At 36.9% G+C, this 22,122-nt stretch overlaps 1 protein-coding gene across 1 annotated transcript in view; it reads left to right on the top strand.

The window, feature by feature from the left end:
* Nucleotides 1–22,122, top strand: part of TTC29 (tetratricopeptide repeat domain 29) — a 210,911-nt gene that overhangs the window by 149,385 nt on the left and 39,404 nt on the right. Inside the window, 2 exon segments of the mRNA XM_083833632.1 lie at nucleotides 5,694–5,817; nucleotides 10,546–10,777. Coding sequence (XP_083689758.1) covers nucleotides 5,694–5,817; nucleotides 10,546–10,777 — 356 coding nt within the window.

Consider the following 22,122-nt stretch of genomic DNA (forward strand, 5'->3'; position numbering starts at 1 on the left):
GCCCTTCTTGCAGTAAGTGACCCTTTCATCGAAAGTTATTTTAAGCTGGTACAATTTTTTTAAGTGTATGATCCAAAGCTTTTCTTTACCTATAAACTGTAATATGCTTTTTTTTATTATTTCTGTATTTTGAGAGCTTTTTTCATTTTTTTCTCACAAGTTTGGGATAGATCTTGCTGAAAAATAGAAATCTAGACATACTTTCCAGGTTAAAAAAGAAAAACTTTAAGAACATAGCATGCTTAAGTAGGTGCCCCAGTGTAATCTTTCCAGACTTCTGTAAATTTCCATTTACTGTTCTACCTCACTTTTTCTGTGAAGGCATTTCTGTTTAGTGCATGTTTAACTACACATATATTTATTGCAAATAAGACAGAATCATAGAACTGTGGAATCATCTAGGTTGGAAAAGACCTTCAATATCACCGAGTTCAACCATCAGCCAGACCTACTGAGTCCCATGACTAAACCACGTTCTTTAGTGCCATAAAAGATGCTTGTCTTTGTTTTCATTTCAGCATTTGGCATTAAAAACTTCTTCCAGGTGAATTATTTTGTAACTACTCTAAGTTCTTACACAAATAATTTTGACATAAAGCAGTATAATGCAATTATCATATGACATCAGAAAAAAAAGATGTTAAAGGGAAAGTTGCAGTTTATCCTTGACTAATCACATGTTTGTGGACGTCAGTGCATATGACACATGATAGAAAGTAGCAAATTGTTTATAGAGGAGGACTTGCCACCAGATTTAATTCATTGTGCGGAGCGTTGACCTTTCAGTGCATATAGGGATCAGCCACAATCAGCTCATTTCATCTCTATGATACACGGTTCATGGCTGTTCATATTCTGAGCGTCCTAAATAAGCACACAGGATAAGATGTTGAAAAAGCTGCAAAACAGACCTAGAAGACCATGTCCAATTTTCAGAACTGACAAGCTTAACTGAGTAAGAAGTATTGTGGGACACCAGCAGTTGCAATGAGTGACTTTACATATTTGGCTCCCATGGTACAGTGAAAAAGTAAAAGTTAGGTGTCAGAGCTCTCAGAATTATTCATGAGTTCCTTGTATTTACAAAAAGCAGGAGTCTGGGTAGAGGGTTGCCTAAGGTAGCCAAGAGGACATACTGTCCTCTGTGTGTATACACACAGATAACTGTGTGTATTAATTTCCTCTCTGATTTAGGTATTCTGGAATAAGAGCACCTACATTTATTTAGCATAAAGCCCAGTGAGAGGCCAAACACAAGTGGTTGATCCTAGAAATCAATACTAACACCAGTACTGAATAATATTTTTGTCAATGACCTGGATGATGTGACCAAGTGCACCCTCAGCATGTTTGCAGATGATACAAAATTGGGCAGGAGAGGCTGATATGCTGGGTGGTTGTGCTGCCATCCAGAGGGATCTCTCCAGGCTACAGAAAAGGGCTGACTGGCGTCTCATGAAATTCAGGAAAGGGAAATGCAAAGTCCTGCACCTGGGGAGGAATACCCCAGGCACCAGTACAGGCTGTGGGCTGACTGGGTGGAAAGGAGCTTGGCAGAGAAGGACCTGGTTTTCCTGGTGGACAAGTAGTCCATGAGCCAGCAAAGCCCACTCATGGCAAAAGTAGCCTGGGCTGCATTAGGCAGAGCATTGCCAGTCAAGGGAGGTGATCCTGCACTTCTGCTCAGCACTGGTGAGGCCACTTCAGGAGCACTGTGTCCGTTCTGTCTCCCAGTACAAGAGAGGCATAGACATGGTGGAGTAAGTCCAGCAAAGGGCTGCAGAGATGTTAAAAGGACTGGAGCATCTGTCCTCAAAGGAGAGGCTGAGAGAAGGCTCAGGGGGGATCTTACCAGTATCTCTCAGGCAACAGTAAAGAAGGCAGAGCCAGACTCTTCTCCATGTCACTCAGTGACAGGACAAGAGGCAATGGGCATGAATTGAAATACATGAGATTATGTTTAAGCACAAAAAAAAAAAAAAATTACTGTGAGGGTGAATGGTGAAACAGGTGGCCTAGAGAGGTTGTGTAGTCTCCATCCTTCAAAAATTACTCAAAATCCCACAGGACACAGTCCTCCTCTATTTGACTCTGCTCTGAGCCAAGTAGATGGACTTGATGATATCCAGAGATCCCTTCCAACCTTAAATATTCTGTGACTCTGTTATCTTTCTCTTAAGCAGTCCTTCTAGATGAATTCCTTTTTGCTGTGTAATGCTCCCTAATAGAAAACTTTCTGTAAACCAATATGACCTTTTTTCCGGACAAACTTACTTTTCAAAACTCAACAGCAGAAGTTTTCATAAACAACATTGTGCGGGTCCAGTTCGTTTGTTCTTCCTTACTGCTTGGAGCAGGAGAGGGTGTAAAAAACAGTTTAATGTAATGAAAAAAATAATAATAATAAAAATAAAGAGAGGCTTTTAAATTATTATTTAAATATACAAGTTTCTGTTTACCTTCCTACTAAACTTTTAGATATTTATTTGTCTGATATATAGCAAATGAGTCAATTTCTGGCAAGTTTAGAAAATATTGGATGAATGCATGAATAATTACTGTTGGTGACACAGTCTCCAGACTCAGCTAGATCACTTTTTACTTGTTTTTTCTTTTTTTTTTTTTTAACCTGATCTAGACTAAACTTGTGCAAATCATTTTAAATTTGAGTGATAATGCCTTTACAAAAAAGAGATGACTGTGACATGTTGGAGAAAGCCCTCCATGATGGCTCAGAAATTGTCTATGTCTTTGGATTTTTTTTGAAATCTTTGCTGCAGATGTTTCCACAGACCATGGGAAACTGAAAATCTTTATCATGTGCATTTAGGCATGTCATTTTCCAGGGAAAAATCTGACATAATAGCATCATGTTCTTGACTTATTCTGCCAGTGTCCACCATGGTAATGACTTCTTGTGGACAAATGATTTATACATCCAATTCAATCACATGAGCAATCCTATAAAAGGTGCATATTTTCATAAAAGTCTAATAGGGGTAAAAATCTCATAGGGCATTTTAGCATGAAACTGGAAAATGAGTTGCTGTAGATATGTAATCTCTTCTGCTGAAGTCATCATAACTGTTCTGTGGGATCATGAATGACTATATCTATAGGAAATTGCATTTTATGCATTTAGAAAGGTGATGTCTAAGGAGATAGAAAGTATATGGCTGTATAAAATAACATGTAGATTTTTGAAGGAACTATAAAATATTAGTTATTTGAGTAGGAAAGACCTGTTTATCATGTTATCAGGTCTTGTGCAGGATAAAGTGTTTCAGTAATTCTTCTAGCATACTTTAAATATCTCAAGCAGTAGTGCTTTTAAAAATACTTCCTTCAAAAGATTGTTGAAGTGTACCAAGTGACTGCTAGTTGGCGTAAGTGAAGTTCTAGCTTTGAGAAACATCTTTCTGATACGTATCAAATTGATTTCTGTTTGCCTGAAAGACATTATATGCCCTAGCAATTTTTATATTTTCTACACATGGAACATACGCTTTTATGTGAAATATAAAAAATGACCAAAAATACATGAAAACATTTCTATTAATTCATGAAATTAAGAAAACCTTTTTACATTTTCTCCTGTCACTGATTCCATTTGCTTTATTACTTTCAGCCTCTAGCCCACAAACTTGGTGGCACAATCAACAAACCCCTCAGTGGCTGTTTCATCCCTGCTCTATTTGATTTCTCCACTCTGAGTAAATGATTAAGTTTTCATGCATTGGTTCAACCAAAATCTATGTTCACTCAACCACATCCTTTATTGATTACTTCTACTGCAAACAGTAGGCCAAGTGTGATATACATAATTGGACAGTTGTCAGGGGATGTGGGTGTTAACAGTCCTGTTTTCCCAATTGGAAACTGGAATCACCTTGATACACAAATATTCTGCACTGTTTCATTCTCATTCCTTGGACCGAGGAGTCCTTTTCCTCAGAATATATGTTTTTAACTCTCAAAGGTCTGGTTGAATGGATTTAATGATTATACCATATAATATGCTCTTCAAGTTGCACCTGTGCACTGCATATAGAAAACTAGAAAAACTGGAATTAATATTTGTCTAACACTTTAACCTTGTCCTTTAACTTATATAAATCATATGCTGGATTTCTGTGGGGATACATTTGATTTTCTCTTCTTAGGAAAAAAAAGATAGATTTGAAAAAAATATGTTTCTAATTTTAAAATTTAGATTTTTTTTTGCCATTTGGCAACTGTTTACAGTAAAGTATGTTTAATATTTTCATATTAAATACATAAGTTAGGAAATTTTATTAAATCCAGCTCTGCTGGTTGACAGCTAAGCTTTATAGTAGCATATTCATGAGTACTTCAAACATGTTAGTTTCCAGTGTTTTAGCATCCTTTTGTAGCAATCTAGCTCACTTCAGTCACGTAATCACTACAATATTGTAAATTTGCAGTGAAGCTTTACTGTGTTTCCTGTGCAGTGGAAGGCTCTATCATATTATAATTACTGTTTCATAAGACAGGGAATTGCAGACTTCTGCCAGATTTTGAAAACACATATCATTAACATAGTTTATAATAAAAACCAAAATATAAATAAAACCCAGACAGTCATTTGCTGCAAGAATATAACCTGAAGGTGTTTTAAAATAGAAAATAAATCACAGTTCTTTATCACTTGCAGAAACATTTGTTTCTGTGACTTTCTTAATTAAGAGACTGTATTTTCTGTCTGGCTTGGTGGCTTGACATTTAGCATGCTGCACTCTTCCATTAGTGACTCAAGTTCATGGCTAATATTGAGGTCAGCTGCAGTAACACTTCAGCCTTAAAGGGAAAAAGAGCATAGTGCCTTACTTACAAGGCAAACCCAGATGTCTATCTTATATCTTGTAACCATACAGCAGAGATCTTATATTGTTAGTGTGCACGGCTTTATTAAAAAAAAAAAAAAAAAGGAAATCTGCAAATGTTATTGTCAAAGTACATTAGCCAATTTTCAACTTGGATTCAGCTGTGACCTTGGGTTGCTCTGATCTCTCTGGGATTTGGAGGTGACACCTGCAATCCACAGTTTATAGGTTGCCCTGTGTGACTCCAGCAACCTTTGATCCACCCAGCCAAAGTGCAGCATTACACATGAGAGAAGGCTGTCAGCCCAGACTTAAGAGACAGTACCGTATGGTGCTGCTGCTGTACCACCAGGGTTCTAGAGCAAGAAATGTCACCTCTGAATGACAGGAGCACAAAAAGTCTTACTGGCAAGCTAGCACTCCTGCTTCCTACCCTTATCTTCTCAGGATGTGAGGTCCAGTTTCAGGATGTGAGGTCCAGTTGTACTGAAAAAGTTATCACCTGCTCAGTAGAAGAAAGTATTAAAATAATGGAAACTCCAAAAACCCTGTAAAATCATCACCTACATTTTCATTCTTGCCCTTAAAAATGGCACAATTTTCTGAAGAAAACTTCTGTTTCTCTCAAAGGATCCAGTTCTGCCCTCAGATATTCCACGTGGATTAGTCTCACTGGTTTCAGTACAGGCAGGGTCTAGACACCCACATTGGAACTACAATCCAAATTTCACCATAAAGCAGATGAGCCATCACAAAGTAGAGTTAATTTGGAACAGGGGGATAGATCTGCAGCCTTTGGAGAAGCCATCTGAGTGAATAATTAATTTTGTTCCTTGTCCTCTGCTTCAGTCAAGGAAAAGTGGCTGAAACTCTTATGTCCTTGGAAGAGTTTATGAAGGTTGCTGAGAATGCTCATCTAAGCCAAAGCCTGGTGGATGCATGTGTATTGCTTGGGAACATTTACAATGAAAGAGTAAGTACTGGTTGTAGTAATGATGTCAAACAATTGAGTTTAACTCATAAAAATCTGCTTTTGCATATGAGGTGACCAGCAGAGTTTGATCCAGGTATTGTATCTTACAAGAGATACCAAAGGAGAAAATAATATGTGACTAAAAATGTGCCTTAAGTTTTTGGGTAGGTTGAAAATTTCACAACATGTTTAATACATGGGATATCATTCTTGAATGGGTGAATGAAAATTCCAAGTTCTGATCATACGAACCTTTCAGTGTTGTCAAAATCATGGATCAATGATTTCAATGTATATTATACATTGAAAATGATCCTTTTTTTAAATGAATTTATACTATTACTGCAAATGAATATGGAGTTTTTAATCTTAGCTTGATTTCCTCTATACATTCTCTCAGACGAATTTATGAAATGGGTGCCAGAAGCAAATATTTTGGCAAAGATCTGTGTCAGTAGTAAAAGGGCTTTCTGTTCTTTTTACCTCCATCTAGCTTGACAGCTTTGATTTGGCTTATTTAATGCAGATAACAAGCAGAGACAGACAATGCTAAGCTAGGGACAACTGAGAAATTCCCTTTATTGTGGTTCCTAAGGTTTTTTGAGGTGCATCTTTCTGAGCCACATGCCAGTCTCTGAATTGTCTTTCTGAGGTGGGCCCTGCAGAAGCAGCATTTCTGTTGGCAGCCTGCCTGGGTAGCAGCTTCCCTGTTCACTCAGTGCAGCGCAGCCTCCAAAGACACAGACCTTGCACTTGGCTTGTGTAATCAAAAGGGTTAAAAATACAGGTGCAGAAGTGAAAGATTGATGTTGAACCCATTACCACCTATTTTCGAGCTGAAGCACTACATGAAATTATTTAGATAAAATTAGTAATAAATAGAAGTTGCTCTGCAGGCTGGACAATGTTGAAATTAGGAAACACTTTCACTATGAAGAAAAAAAAAAGAAAGAAATACCCTTTCTAAATCATGCTGGACATTTCAGAACTGGACCTTTCATGTTACTGGCAAAATGCTGTTTTCAGTGTGTATGTATGAAGGCACACAGGCAGCAACTGTAAATCTCACATTGTCTAGCTTTTAAGTACTAACTTTTGCCCAATTTTTAACAGGTTTTCTTTTCTATGTGTAATATGTCAGACAGGCTACTTGCCTCTTTGCTTTTACACTACCCCCAAATGTCTTTTTATTTTCAGGATTGTTCTCACGCGGAACTCTCACTACTGAAGTTACTGGCCCGTTGCACAAGCAGTAGAAAAACGTCTTACCCTGTATTCTCCAAATTAGGCTGGGAGCCTTCTGTTTGCTTAAGTTCTTAGCATAAATGCAGAATTTTCCATTGAAAACTAAGTTTGAAATTCTGAGAACTTGCTAAAGTAACTTTAAATTGGACCTGGAACTTTCTTTGAAATAGAGGGCGGTGTGACACTGTACTTAAATATTCTACCCCAAATTTGAAAAACAATTAACTAAATTCTGTTTAACTACTTTTATATTTCACTGCTTGTTGACACCATTGCTAATAATCATTTATACAAGAAGTGATATTTTAATAGTTAACCTCTTTGGGGTTGTTCCCTAAATTGTGTTTCTCAGTTCAGAATTTGCTGCCTTGAACTGGGTTAGGGGAGTAGAAGGGAAAAAATATATAGTGACTTAGACTTAGGAACCTATGTAAAATATACAATTTAAATAGACAAAAAGATTTCTCTTTAAGTTTTACAGTTCTCAGTTTTCTAGAATGTTTTTTTTTCTGCAAGGTCAGCAATGTTTACTGATACTGAGTCTTAATTAACGTTTCTTCTCGTGGATCACTGCCTGGTTGGTGTCAGCTGTCATAGCCAGTATTATCTAAGTTAAGCTATTATTAGGGTATTTTTATTCCACTCTGTTACTTCGCCTGGTGATACAATTTGTTGTCATGCTATCCTTCTCATCAAATTACAGATATCTCTATTTATATCCAGATCTATCCTTAGGGACCTTTAGTAAACCAGGGATATAACTTACTATCCTCCCCAAAGTGGCTTTGACCAAATTCACCTTGCTTTGTCCATGCTGTTGCTATTTCTTTGTAGTTCTGTCATCTCACCTTTCCATCACCATCATTGTCTTTCCTTAATGCTGTACACTAAGTTCCTGCTTTTTAGTCATGATTGTTTACCAGTATGTTTCATTTTTTTAAATGCCTGTTTTTATATTACGCATTAGTAGCTCTGATTTCTCCAAGTTTAAGCAGATTCCTTACTTAATATGCATAAACTCTGATGGAGTTAGAATGACACTCTGTCATTTCACATTTCACTTTTCTCGAGTTTCCTAGTCTGATTTGCTGCATTCCTTTCACTAATTGTATCACTGAACCTATTATAGTTTTCATGAGTACAGTAGGTAGATGTTTCTCCTTTCTGTTTATCATCCTACTGCTTATTGTTCTTTATTCATTGCTGAGTCCTCATATGCCTGATTTTGCTCTCCTGCTGTATTAAAACAGAATCTGAATTTCTCTTATCCTTTTCTTTTTTCTTTTTTTTTTTTTTTTAATTTCAGACACCCTTTAACAGTCATACAAATTTTGATCCCCAATAGTGGTATCAAGAGCAACAGGTATCAAAGTGGAGTCTGTGTTCCTGTCCTCCGTACGCTGTGCAGAAGGGAATTTCAATCTTTCTAAATCAAGCTGAGAGTTAAAGGATAAGACAGCTCTGAAAACACTTTTCAGTCAGGAGTTCGCGCCATCAGGGCAGCAGAATTCCTCACAAACTGGAGAGCTAGGAGGCATCTTCCATGGAGAGGGCCAGCTGTAATTAGTCTGAATAGCCATAGAAGTTTTTCTAGCTCTGACAATAGCCAGAACTGATTCCTTTGGAATAAGGTAAAGGATGAACAGTTACATAATGACACGCTCCCAAGATGTTTATTTTCCCCTTGTCTTGTTTGTTGACTTTTTTTTTTTTTGGCCACAAGAGCCTTAAACTTTCCTCTTTGTAAGCTTTTGATCAACCACAAGGTGTGATTTTCACCACAAGTAATCTATTAAGGGGAGAGAGCTATCTGGAATTATTTTTAATTTTCCCACTTTTCAATCATATTCAATTCATTCCTATTCCTCTGTTACAGCTGGTAGCAATTTTACGTCTATTGCTCATTTATATTCGTTGTTTGGCCTGTATTGACTTTGTCCAATTTTATTAATATACTGTTTATTTATGTAAAGAGTTTAAATCTATTCTAGTTTTCTCCACTGTATTTTTGATGAGTGCTAATATTTTGTTTGACCTTACTAAATTTTAGATCTCTTTTGCATTTAGAGGCGGCCGCTGCAGAGCTGCCCATGTTATTTCAAGGCCGCCTTCTTGAGCCTGAGTTAGTTAGAATCCAGTAAAAGTTATTAATAGCTCAGGCAGCACAAGTTACCTATCTTTTTCTAAAGAATTAATTTCATTTGCTGTCACATAATCACACAGGTAGTGTTATTAGGTCCCTTTGAAATTCCTCAAAGCATTGCAAAAGCCTTTATTTTTAGCTTGTTAGAGTATATTGCCAAAATTGTCATCTGATCCCTTCCCTATAATACTTAAACCTTAGACAATACTAATACTAGAGCAGAAAGTTACTGCATGCTGCCTTATGTAATACCAACTCAAAATGCAGTACCTTTCAACCCTGGATTATACTACCTAGTTTAAATGAGAGGTGTAATTTATTTCCTAGCAATTCGTTCGCTTTGTCCTTAGATTTCTCCAAATCTCTTGCATATGCACTATGTAGGTCTGGTGCTATGCTGCTTTCTAAATTAGAAGCTTGCAACTCTTTTTTTGACTCCTTTATCTCTTATGGTAACTCATAGTTTCACGGCAAAGAAGAAATATGCAAAAGGTAATACCAAGATATATTTTAGCTTTTCAGTGGTATCATTCAGCCTATCGTGATTTTCTCTAGTTTTCGTTATTCTTCCCTGATCGGGAATTTCAGTTTTTTTTCTGTACCTCACATTAAAAAAAAATAAAAAAAAGTAGTTCTTATATTTAACTCTTTCAATGTATTATCTGCTGCAGTTTATACTCCTTATTACTGGACACATGAATGCTGGATTTCTGTAGGCTGCAGATGAAGAGATAAACTCTTTGGGTTTTCTATTTAGGAACAGTTGACAAATTTCTTCTAGTGCTTCTCTTTTCGTTTGATCAGGAATATCCCTATCTTTTGGCATATTACCCTTTCTTCTCATAAATCTGTAAGTTTTGATTTCTGTTCTTCTCAGTGCTTCATTTCATTATCCTCTTTTTGTTTTTATTTTTTTTCATTTTTAAGATTTCTTTTCTAAAATTTAGTATCACAGTAGTAAATTAGGACCTTTCCTCCCACAGGGTTGTTAATGAAACAATGGTGACAATTGTTAAAAGGCCTGACTGAAATCAGTGTTAATACTTAGCATTGATACAGTGATTTGCATGATCAAAATACTACACAGACAACTAAAAACAATTTAGTTCCTGAGAAAGGTATGAGCATTGCTTTTTGCATTTTAGAGGTTAGGAAACACCAAGGGAGAGTGATTTGGTTAATACCATGCCATGAGTCATTCTGTGGGCTGGCCTCTCAGCTGCGACATCTCAGGTGTGAGGGGAGCAGGTTTTAACATCAAGGTAAATAGAAGTGACTGCAAGTAGTTTTTACAATTCTTTTATTTCTTTCCTTTTTTTTTCTTCCCTCTTCTTTACTAGGGGAACTACAATAAAGCTTTTGAATATTTCACTAAAGCTTTTGAGGCAGCAAGCATTTTAAATAATTTGCCCTTAGAGGAGGAAACAAAGACTTACTGTGGCATTGCGAAGACTCATAAACTGATGGTGGCATTTAACAGCTATATAGAAGCAGAAGATCCCGTCAGCCTCAAGTACCTGCTGGCATGGAAGGAGAACAGAAGTGACATGTGCACTGACCCTCTCACAGTCGGTAAGACATTGGTTATGAAACACATTAGTGCTCAATGGTTAAGTCATTTTTCTTGTAGAGTTTTATTAAATTATTTCCTGGGTTTAACCTTATTGGATTACCCTTGTACTGAATGGAGGTTAGATTTACTCCTTTGTGTGCTTATTTTAAAGACAGAATTAAATAGGTTTAAATACAATATATCAGGGAGAAACAGATAGTTTCTGGGGATGACAACTTCTTTTCAGTACTGTTTTCTAAAACATCACAGTTCTGGGCAAACAGTGATATGTTAGTTCAGTCAAATTTCATCATTTTAAACTTAGAAAAAAATCTTAATTTGCAGTCAGCTCTTCAAGTCCATCCAGAAACAATTTCTCTTTCTTTTTGAAGTAAGAGGTAATTTCTGCTTAACATAGTGGACATGGCAATGAATTCAGAAGAGCATCGTGTTTTATTTTTGGCATCCTTATATGTGAATAACACTGGGGAACGGGGAAGTAACTCTTCTGATTTCTCCAATTTCCTAGTTTTAACTACAGAAGGGAGGAAAATTTTGTGTGGAGTAGACCTCTTGGCATTGGTAAAATTTTTCTTTCTTTTTGGCATGCTGAAGAGATAAAAATTATTCAGAATTCCCATGATGGTAACAGGGCAGTTCTTTCTTATGCATTTCTTTTTGAATGACTATATATATATTTATGATTTTTTTTCTCCTGAATAAGTGGATATCCAGCATTCTTACTAACTAAAAGACTTTGCTGGCTGGCAGAGGTAACTGGGCTCATGTCTCCTGCAAGGCATAGTAAGTTTCTAGACCATTAGTGCAGAATGTAGTGAAGATGCCAAGAATGCTATCAGAGATGGCCAAAGAATCCAATGTCAAGCAATTTTACCTGTTTCATGTGAGGTTCATAAGCTGTAGGTGCAGTAAATATGAGGCCAACAAAAATCAACAATGGTAACAGCAAAAAAACAGGAGCCCTGAAGAGATAGTTAGGATGATCTTTGTATCTTTAACGTGTACGTTACTTCTTGCACCTAACAAGGTTTTCCATTCAACCTTTTACACATTGCTTTCTCCAGTCAGTTGTGATATTCATTTATATCCTGAAATGGTATGTGCTCCTTTAATCTCAAGTTTCTTGCTCCTCTTTAACAGGACATCAGGGATAAAAAGAGTAGGATTAGAAAAACCCTTTATGTCCTGGCAAGCATGGTAGCAGAAACAAGTTTTGCCTGCTGAGAGTCTCTTCCTTTAGCATTTCTGCCTAGTTTACCCTCTGTTGCTTATGGTATTACAGTTTTCATTTTAGTTCCAGTAAACTCCAGGAACCCTGTGGCTACTGCATATTTAGCAGCTCTTCCAGTTCAATATCATTTTTCTCATTAGTGCTCCAAGCTTACTCTCATGATACCCAGATTACATCCAGGAAAACATAGTGTCACACTGTCAGCACAATCTGTAACATTCTTCATGTTTTGTGTGCCAAATCTCTAGTTAGTACTGGCACTACATTTTTAATATCTTTGTCTGGCAAAACATGACCTGGCACCAATTCAATATTAAGATCTACCAGCTCTGAGTTTCAGGTACAGCCTTTATCATATCTTCCAGCAGAATGTCTGTGCATCCTGTGATGAACTCATCACTTTGGAAATTCCTGCTGTGATAATAGAATGGTATTTCTAGCTCTTTCAAATAGCTCAACATTGATAATCTGCTAGATTTTTCTCAGTCTTTTTGAGGATAAAACAGCTAAAGACAAGATACAATGGTAGTTCTTAATCCGCAGGGGAATTTAATGAAATGAAGAAGGAAGGTAATAAGTTTTCATTTCTGTCCTGAGTGGATAATTTTTCTGTGACAAAAAATAAGAGTAGTTTCTGTAGTCTTAAGCAAAAGAAATACTGAGTCTAGTGGAGGAACAATAACATTTAAATTCAAGTACTGCCAGATACCTTATGTCTTTCAACCAAGGCTTATTTTCTAAATCAATCATTTCAATAACCAAGCAGGAAGAACCATTAATTACTCAATTTACCTCAACATTTATTAATAAAATGGATGTTTTGACTAAAGTTGTCATGGAAAAGGGGATGGGATTGTCAGAAAACAGTGTTGATAAATGCACAGGAGAATGTGTTTCTATCTGCTGTATTTGACTGAGTCACCTGACTTCACTTACAAGAGAGTTATTTATGCCATAGTGAGATGCCACTGCAAGAACAAATAAGACTTTATTGATCTTCTTGTGTTTTGTCAAAAGTATACAAAAATAATTATCAACAATATCAGGAGGCAAAAATTCTCGTGATTCCACCTTAAAGCCTAAAAAAGGAAATACTTTCTGTGGAGAAAATATTTCACAAGTCTTTCAATAGATGATCTCCTGATTTGTCTTCTAAAAGGGAGAAGAATAATTAAAAAATCTGAAGGCAGGAAAATTTTGGATCAAATTTTGGATATTAATTAAATGAAATGCTCCCCAAGAATTGTGTTTCTGTGAGTCTGGCAACTCTTGGTCCAGGTTATTGTATCTGGCAGTGCTTTGCCTCAGCAAAAGACCTGGGGTGCCTGAAATCATCTAGACATTTTTAAGAGCAGAGTTCAAGTTAAAATATTTTGTTTTCCTCATACTGAAAAGTCTTCAGTTGTTTTCTTGAGAAATGTTATGTGCTTTTGACCGCAGTTTATATTTACGTTTATTGACTCTGGACAATTTTGCAACTTTGCAAACCTAACACGTTTTACTATGAGTTTTGTGTGTGTTTTGGTTTGTTGGTTTTTGTTTGTTTGTTTTATAATAGCACTTATGCTGCATAAGTGTTTGTCTTACCTATACCATAAGTTGCAGTCTTGTGATCAATAGAATTATGTTGTACCATTAACACTTTCATTTTTCAGTATGATCTGGACTATTTCTATCATTCCACACCTGAGCAGCCTTCCATGTGATTTAAAATGCATGCACCAGCTAAAACTATAGCTTGGAAAATGCAATGCAATGAGTTTTTATCCTTACTCCCAAATATGTAGTCCCTCAATATTCTTTCTCCATCTCCCTCTTACAGAGGTAAGGAATGGTACGTTACACAATATGAGTGGGTCCTTTTTGTTGTATAAAAAATCAAATTCTCATCAATTCATATTCTTAAAAGCTCATTAAGATGCTCTATAGTGATTTTTCTTCAAAAGATGTAGCTAAATTAGTACGGTGAAGAAAAGATCTTGCCAGATGAATTTTAGATGAAGTTTGTGTGTGATTTTATCATTCATTAATAAAAGGATTATCCCTAAAGAATGGTAAAATTAGAAGGGAGGTGTCAGATCGAAGATTACACTAAACACATTCCATTAACATTTCTCTACTATAACTTACCATGAACACATAATTTATGTGCCATTGTGATAATATTGTCTAACAGTAGAACGGTGTGCTTCATAATGTGATAAACTACTTTTTTACTGTCTCGTCTTTGTGAAGTATGCTAATTCCAGAAATACCTCTAACATTGCAAATCTGGGCTTCCACCCATTAATAAATGATGCTAGTTACCTCAAATGTATTCTAATAGCTGTTATGCTATGGCACTGTACCCAAAATGCCTGTTTCCTAGTGAATATTGGTTTTGATTTGCTAAAGTAGTGTCTATTATAAATCATATTTTGTCTGTCCAGTAAATGCTTATCGGTGGTAGCAGGTTTGTTGATATGACAACATTTGGGGGAGAAGGAGAGTATGGCGTACTGATCAAAACTACAAAACTTCATACCTTACACAGATGTACATCCTTAAAATAGTTCTTGATGTCAGTAGAAAAGTAGAGGCTTGTGTTAAGAGCTTCCTTTCCCTTTATATTCCATATCTGAAGCTCTGTCATGGATTCTGGCATATCGCTGTACTGAGGTAGGACTACCAGAACCGGGCACGTGCTTTGCATTTTTGTTATATTTTTTTGTTATATTTTGTTATATATTTTTTTATATTTTTTATATATTTTATATATTTTTGTTATATTTTTTGTTATATTATTTGGCCCATTTATTTGTTTGTAAGTTCTGTTTTGTAGTTAGCTTGTACAGAAGGTGAATATATAAACTTATGTGGTGACTGAATTAACCTGCAGTTTTAATATGCTCTCTTAACATGTTTCCACTTGATAGCGTATCAGTGGGTTATGTAACAAGCCTTTTGAGTAAAAATATTTAAATATACACACTGTCAGTGACAAAGCAGCGAGACTGACTTTAAACAGACCAAATCGTGATTCTTTCCCCATTCACTGCCACACAGAAGATGGGAGTGCTTCAGATGCTCATTTTGAACATGGTGAATGTGGCCGTGCCTCCTGGTGGCCTGCTCCCTCTGTCCTCTCACCCTCTCTATTTGCTCTGCATGGGCCTGGAAATATGTTCCTCAGTGGGCTCTGCTTCGAGTTCCACGTGCTTATGATTTTTGTCAATACAGTTATAGAAATTGAGAGTTTATTTAATTGTTCAGAGTACATCGTTAATATGACCAAAAATGATGAAAAATAGAAAGGATTTTAGGGACAGATTTTGGTGTTTTCTCAGAAAATACAAACGAACACGAATGAAGAGAGTTATACTTGTTCACTTTGGTAAATAACAACTACGATTTTAAATCATGGAAAGGAAGCCCGTGACCAAGTACAGACTCCAAAGCTGTCCCTGTGCCAGAGGCATAAAGGCTCAGTTCTTAGTAAGCTTTTTTCAGAAGTAGCGTAAACACATCAGTGTCCCCTGCTGGAATTCAGAGGATGGCTTCTGCACACTGTTGTGGAATTTATCAAATAGAATAGTTTACTCACTTCTGGAAAAACACTGGTTAGAAATGCCAAAATATATGCATTTGGGAAAATAGGGGAAAACAAAAAATCTTAGAAATGCTTCTGTCAATTTTTTTCTCCTTACAATTTTCTAAACTCCTACTGCTTCTTAGTCACATCTGACGCTCATCAGTTGCTGAATTTTAGCATATCTCCCTTTTTAATCTTCAAAAATCTCAATCATTTTTTTTTTACTGCTTTGTCCTTGATATTAACGCAAAATACCTTAAGTAATTATCAAGATAGGTGGCTGGCTAAAATGGTAGGAAGAACTACCTGAACAAATTTCAGTAACAACAGATGTTAAAGAGCAGTTTCTTTCAATGTTTTGAATTACAGAATGATAATTCGGAACATGAAAAAATATACTCAAGTATATTGTTACGTACCTGTCTGCAAAAGAGATAGTATTAACTATTTGAAATACCTTAAACAGGATGCTTAAATGTAGGTGATGATGATGATATGGAACAGCTTAGGAAGATGTGTTTTGGAAAATAAGCTTATGTAGTGCATGTATCTTATGTGAATTTATTTCTTCATTTATTTGAGTAAGTCAGCTTAGTGATACGCTTCAATAGTTTTAGAAAGTGAGGGTGGTTATTGCTTGGACTACAGAAAGCACCAGATGTGAAGAGAAGAGCTGAAGAGGTCTGAAAACACATTTTAAACATCTATGTTATTTTTTCTTAGTGCAATAGTTCTGTTTACTGCTGATGGTTGATGTTTGTCTGAGAAAATATACAGGGGGATGCTTACATTCTGTGGTTTTGTGCTTTGTAGGGATGCATTTTACCATTTCTGTCATGTGATTTCTTACTAAATACTGCCTTAAATAATTAGTAATTTCCACACAGGATTGGACTAGGCCAGATCTGTGGATGGGCAATATTGTGGATTTCAGAAGAGGCCTTCACAGAACATTTCAGTACTCAGAGAACTTTCTTCATAGTCTGTGCTAAGAGTTGACAGTTCTTGCATGTCTGAGTGGTGTTATAACTTCAAAAAATACACTATTGTTCTGTCTAATGTGATTATGAGTGTTCTTGTCATCTACAGTTTCATAAGAACATCTTAACCAGAGCAGAATTTGGGTTCCTCATCTGGATTTTTCTGCCATCTGATACTTTCTATGGAAATATCTAAATTGCACCATGCATTTGCTTTAGAGGCATTCTGTGCTAAACATTGCTGGCATCCAGCTGTGTTTTCTCAGGCAAGCTTTCTAGATCAGCAGAAAATGGTTCCCTGAACAAGGTGAATTGTTCTTTCTTGTGGAAAAAAAATGCTGAAAGCGGTGTTCAAACTAAGGTATATTGTCAGAACCTTTAGTGTAGCTTTATGCACTGAACTACTAGCTTCATGCACTGCTCTGTCAGTACTCCTACCAAAATTGGAGTTCCTTAACAATTTAAAGAGTGAAAAAATCTCAGGGCAGGAGCTCAGTTCTACTCTGAACCCATAGGACACTTAAATGGTACAAAAGAAATGGCAGCACTTGCCTAGCCGCATTAGAGCACTTCTGGAGGAATCCTTGATTTGGAGATACCTACCTGGCAGCTTTAGGTTTGCCTGCAATCCAGAGCATAAGAAATGCACTGACAAAGAGAAGAGTCATAAAGCAGAACAGGTGGCAGGTGCTGTGCTTTGGCAATTCCCAGCTGATTGCATGGCCAAGGAGGAATAACAGGTTGGCACGCTTTGATGTGGCCCTAGGGCTTCTCCACATGTGCCATCACAGGCCCCATTCCTTTGCAGCATACATGAACAGAGATGTCTCTGGTGGCCTTATTCTCTTGTTCTCAAAAGGGAAAATTGATCCTCAGAAAGTACCAAACAGCAGACTTTTATGTGGTGGTGGTGGTGTTGTTGCTTAATATTGAGAAGGGTTGTTGTCATTTAGACTTGATAAAAAAACCTTTTATTGATGCTATCTGCAAATGTGCCAACTGAGAAACATTGGCCTCAGGCCAACATGAAAACAGTTCTGTGCTGCAAACCCGTCCTTACCAAAAGCTCCCCAACAATCTCTGGACACAGAAAATCAAAGCCAAGACAAAGAAACTGTACTCGGTGCATATTTTCTGTAACAGAACCCTTAGGTCATCTCAGGAGTCACAGCCAGCCTATCAAACACCTTCCTTCTTGGACTCCCAAACCAGCTTTCTTTTCTGCATCTTTTTTTTTTTTTTCTCTGAGATGGCTTCCCCTGCCTAGGAATATCCTTTTATGTTCCTCTTATATTTAAGTGACAAATTGCTTTTTTCATTAAGACTGTGGCTTGAAGATAGTCTGGATTTAAATGATTTACTTTTAGAGAGAGCCAGCCTATTTAATACAGTGAAATGTCATACTTCCACAATTAATGTATTTATGAAACCGTATTTCTTTTGCCTACAAATCCACCTCTTTTTATTTTGTTTCTGTAATCATCAGGAATATTTTGTGATTTTCCTGAAACAGTTCTTTTCCTTTTGTCTCTCCTCCTTCCCTGTCAGTTCTGTGCCCTATTTCTCTATTGTTCTCTCTCCCATTCTTCTATTCTATATTGCAAATTATTCTCCCTTTCCAGCTCCATACCTTCGTTCTGAGCCCTAATTTTATGTGTGTTTGCAGTTAGTGCTTAAGGAACATCAGCTACCTCTATACTCAGTAGCTAGTATCTCAATCTGAACCTTATTAGGTATCTCTCTTGTGCTGCTTGTACAATCAATAGGTTTGTTTAAGAGTTGTGTGTCAGTACTTACAGTTTTGGTGCTGTTCTTCATCTGTGTTTTTATTACATGGTAATCAGAGAATACCCTGGAAAGAATCGCACTTTGTATTGAGCATCTTGGTAAACTAGTTAATAGAAAATTGTGAAGTATCAAAATAGCCTATAAAGAGATCTTAATCACCTGTGCAAATGGCTTGACCAGGTTTAAGTATACAACTAGGTGATTAATTAGCTTGAAGATCCAAATGCATGCTTAAGTAGATGACCGTGCCCCCAGGCTCATCCACTTGTTTCTACTCACTCAGTTAAGCATTTGATATTATCTGTAATACAGAATACTCCCATTTAAGGGTTCATACAAGTCTTGCTGCAGAGCCAAGTAATTATACAGCATTTTCTGTAGTGTCAATTAAGTACATCATTTTGACCATCTAGCTTTTATTCTGTAATACTGACATTAATAAGTATCAGACGGAGTATTTGATTAGGGGAGGCCAATTCAAAATTGTTTTGAATCAGTGTTTTTTCATATTTTTCTATGGCTGCTACAATGTTCTGGTACAATTCATTTTCCTAAAAAATCTGGCATGTTTTTGAAGTGTAGTTGCTTTGGATGTTAGTCAAACACAACATAGCTGGTGTCAGCTCCTGTGGGGAATTAATCTTCTGCAACAGTTTTTTAAAGGGGAACTGCAAGTGACCAGCACCTCTCACATCTAAACCTTATATTTATTCATAGCTAAATATAATGTCTATGAAAGGTGATACTCCAACATGTCTTTTTTGTAACTACTAGGCAGTATGAAATATGCCTTCACAACTCATATGAACATGATGAGATCTGCTTAGACGCATCTCATCTGGGCATCTAAGTGATAATAATGTGCATTCAACCCATTGCTGATATAAAACTGAACTTGAAAAATGGTGGATTAATATGCCATATAGTAGCCTTGCTCTGCTCATATTGTGCACCCAAGGAGTCTGAGGAATAGGAGCTCTTGATAGTGCCCCAATAGTTACTGTCAAGGAAAATCAGTGTTATAATTGGTCAAAACCAGGAGGGGAGAAGGATGCCTGCTGCACAGTGTTGGTAGTTCTGGACTATCCACTGGTTTTTTATCCTGGGTGCAATATTTGCAGCCCCCTGTTTTCCTTATCAAGTTCTTCTAGTGGAAAACATCACTTGGGGTTGATGTGGAGCCTAGCCCTTTGATTTCAGAGCATGTCAGTCTGCTGAACAGCATCTTGAGATGTGTCATTCCCCAGAAGTGAGCTTACCTGCACTGGTACCTTTAGCTTAGTTTTGTGAATAATAATAAAGAAAATTATATACATATTTGGTATTTGTTCAAGTACATACAGTTATGCTGCAGCTCAAATGGAATTCAGATGAAACATTGAATGTTTTGAGCATTAGGAAATCAACTGAAATATTGGAGGATAACTGGTTTTGCATTCTTATCTCTTTCATACCTTGAAAGAGCTCACTGTTTACATGAGGGACAGCATTCCTTCTGTTGCTGTGTTAAAACTGTTAGTAATAACTGCAACAGGTTATCAGTGATCCCTAGAGCAAGATTGTTTAGGCTAACAACTTTGAAATTTTATCTGTATAAATTTTATTTGGTTTTAGTTTAAAACAACGTATTTTTTCTAAAATACTTTACTATGTTTTTAATGATTGTACTGCAATTATATTAGCTGTTTGGAAGATGGATGTGCATGTTTATTTTATATATGTGCATATATTTATATGTACATGCAAAGAGAGAGGACCTTGATGACAAAGAGAGGGAAATGCTGCAAATATACCCAAAATTGTGGGCTGAATATTGTTTTTGTTATGCCCTTAAGATCCTGTTGATTTTTGTGGATTGCACAAGTGTAACTAAGAGCAGAATTCCTCCCTTTTATCTGAGATGCTCTATCAAAACTTCTGGGTAAGCAGGGGCTGAAATAATTGGGAGAGTTGCTGAGTATGGCATTCATGCTGGGGGACGTAACCTAGGTTCAGGTAAGAGGGAGGTTCAGATTAAAGGTATTCTAATAAATGGATTTTAGGGTATTCTGTTTTGCATTTCTAAAGAGTGATCCATTGAGTATTTGTGTTGAGAAGCGCTAGAAAATACATTGCTTGCTAGTCGTAGTTGTAGCATCTTTAAGGAATGATGGTGAACTCTAAAATCAGGACGATGCACAGAGAGATCTAATACGTCCATAGGAAAATACGGGGTTAAAGTGGACTACATTTTAAGCAGTGTTCAGTTGACTTGCTGTGTGGGGAGAGACTGAGCAGTCCTGGCTAATGACTTGTAGGTACTGAATCCTCAGGTCTCTCAGGTGGTTTCACTCGACCAGTTTCAGCAGAATGATGAAAAGGTTGAGATAAAATAAACTGACAGTTGCTACTCATCGCAGGCAGCAAGCTGTACCCTGGCAGATGAGACCCTGGGAGCCCTCTTTTTTAAACAAAGGCTTTCACTGCAGTGAGCAATGAACTCCACACAAAAAGGGAAAAGGAGAGAGAGATTGGCAGCTGGTGACCGACAGGAGGAGGGAAAGGAGGGAAACTGAGAAACACAGCAATTGTTGGCTAATTAGAAGCCATTCCCACCTACTTAATACCAACCCATTAAGCAGAAAACACTTTTCATCTTACTCTCGCTGCTACACATGACATTATACTCCAATCAATACCCTCCCACTGGCTGCCCCAGTGCCCACAAATGAATACATTGCAGTTCAAGAATGCAGTAATTGAGTTGGGGCAGTGAAACTGCAGCTCTCACAGTCACGATCTTTCTCTGAAGATACTAATGCAGTGTTTGTGATGCTTGGATAAAGCAATCAAATCCCTGTATTGACAGCTGTCAACAATTGGCAAATGGATGAAGTCAGTGATTAATCCATTTTAATCTTTCATTTAAGAGAGAATAAGCGTTATTTCCAGATTATTTTCCCCTATTTGAGTAAGAGGTCTAGGTTGTTTACACCCAGATGTTTAGATTTTTCCAGGGCTTTTTGAACCCTGATCCTCGGTGGTACCTACAGAATATATGCATATATATATGCACATCGTTGTATACATGCAATAATGCATCTCTGTATCAATTCATCTCACAGGCTTCACTGTCCTCTGGAAGGTTTCAAGGTGGCCCTAAGCTTTTAACAGCATTTCCAGCTTTTTTAATATTTTTTTTTATTGTAGGCTACATATGCTAAGGCTGTATTTTTTATATAATTTTAAGTCCTAGTATGATTTTATTTTAAAATGTACAGTTTGGGCTAGTACAGTAGGTCCACGGTAGTACATTGTGGCAGATCCAGGATCTTGCATTTAGGTCATTAGGATCTTGCATATCGGTTCTACATTTAAATTCTTGCAACATTTATTTTCAAATTAAGTCCCATGTTGCCTGAGCCATCTGGAGTTGGTAATAGTCTGTACAATCTGCAGTATAAAGTAGTACTATGCAGACTGCCGTATAATTCCTTCTCCATGCCAGTTTTGTCACCACAGAATAAAACCAGCAGGAGTCTGTTACTCTCGCACCTTGGTTAGGGCAAAGAAGACATCAGTATAAGCCTTTTGGAAGTGCTGGAAAGAGGTCTTCACACTGCAGGTGAAGCCTCTCCATCCCTTCCAATTCCTAAGTGAGCAAAGCATCAATTCAGGAAAACTTGGATGCCTTACAGTACTAATTTGAAGCCATCTCGTTGCTGCAGATAAATTGTGTACAGTGACATCTGATATTTGCAGAGAGAGACTGCGATCGTGTGCTATTCATTGGCA

The sequence above is a fragment of the Anser anser genome, assembly GCF_964211835.1.
Source record: "Anser anser genome assembly, chromosome: 4".
NCBI classification, from domain to species: domain Eukaryota; kingdom Metazoa; phylum Chordata; class Aves; order Anseriformes; family Anatidae; genus Anser; species Anser anser.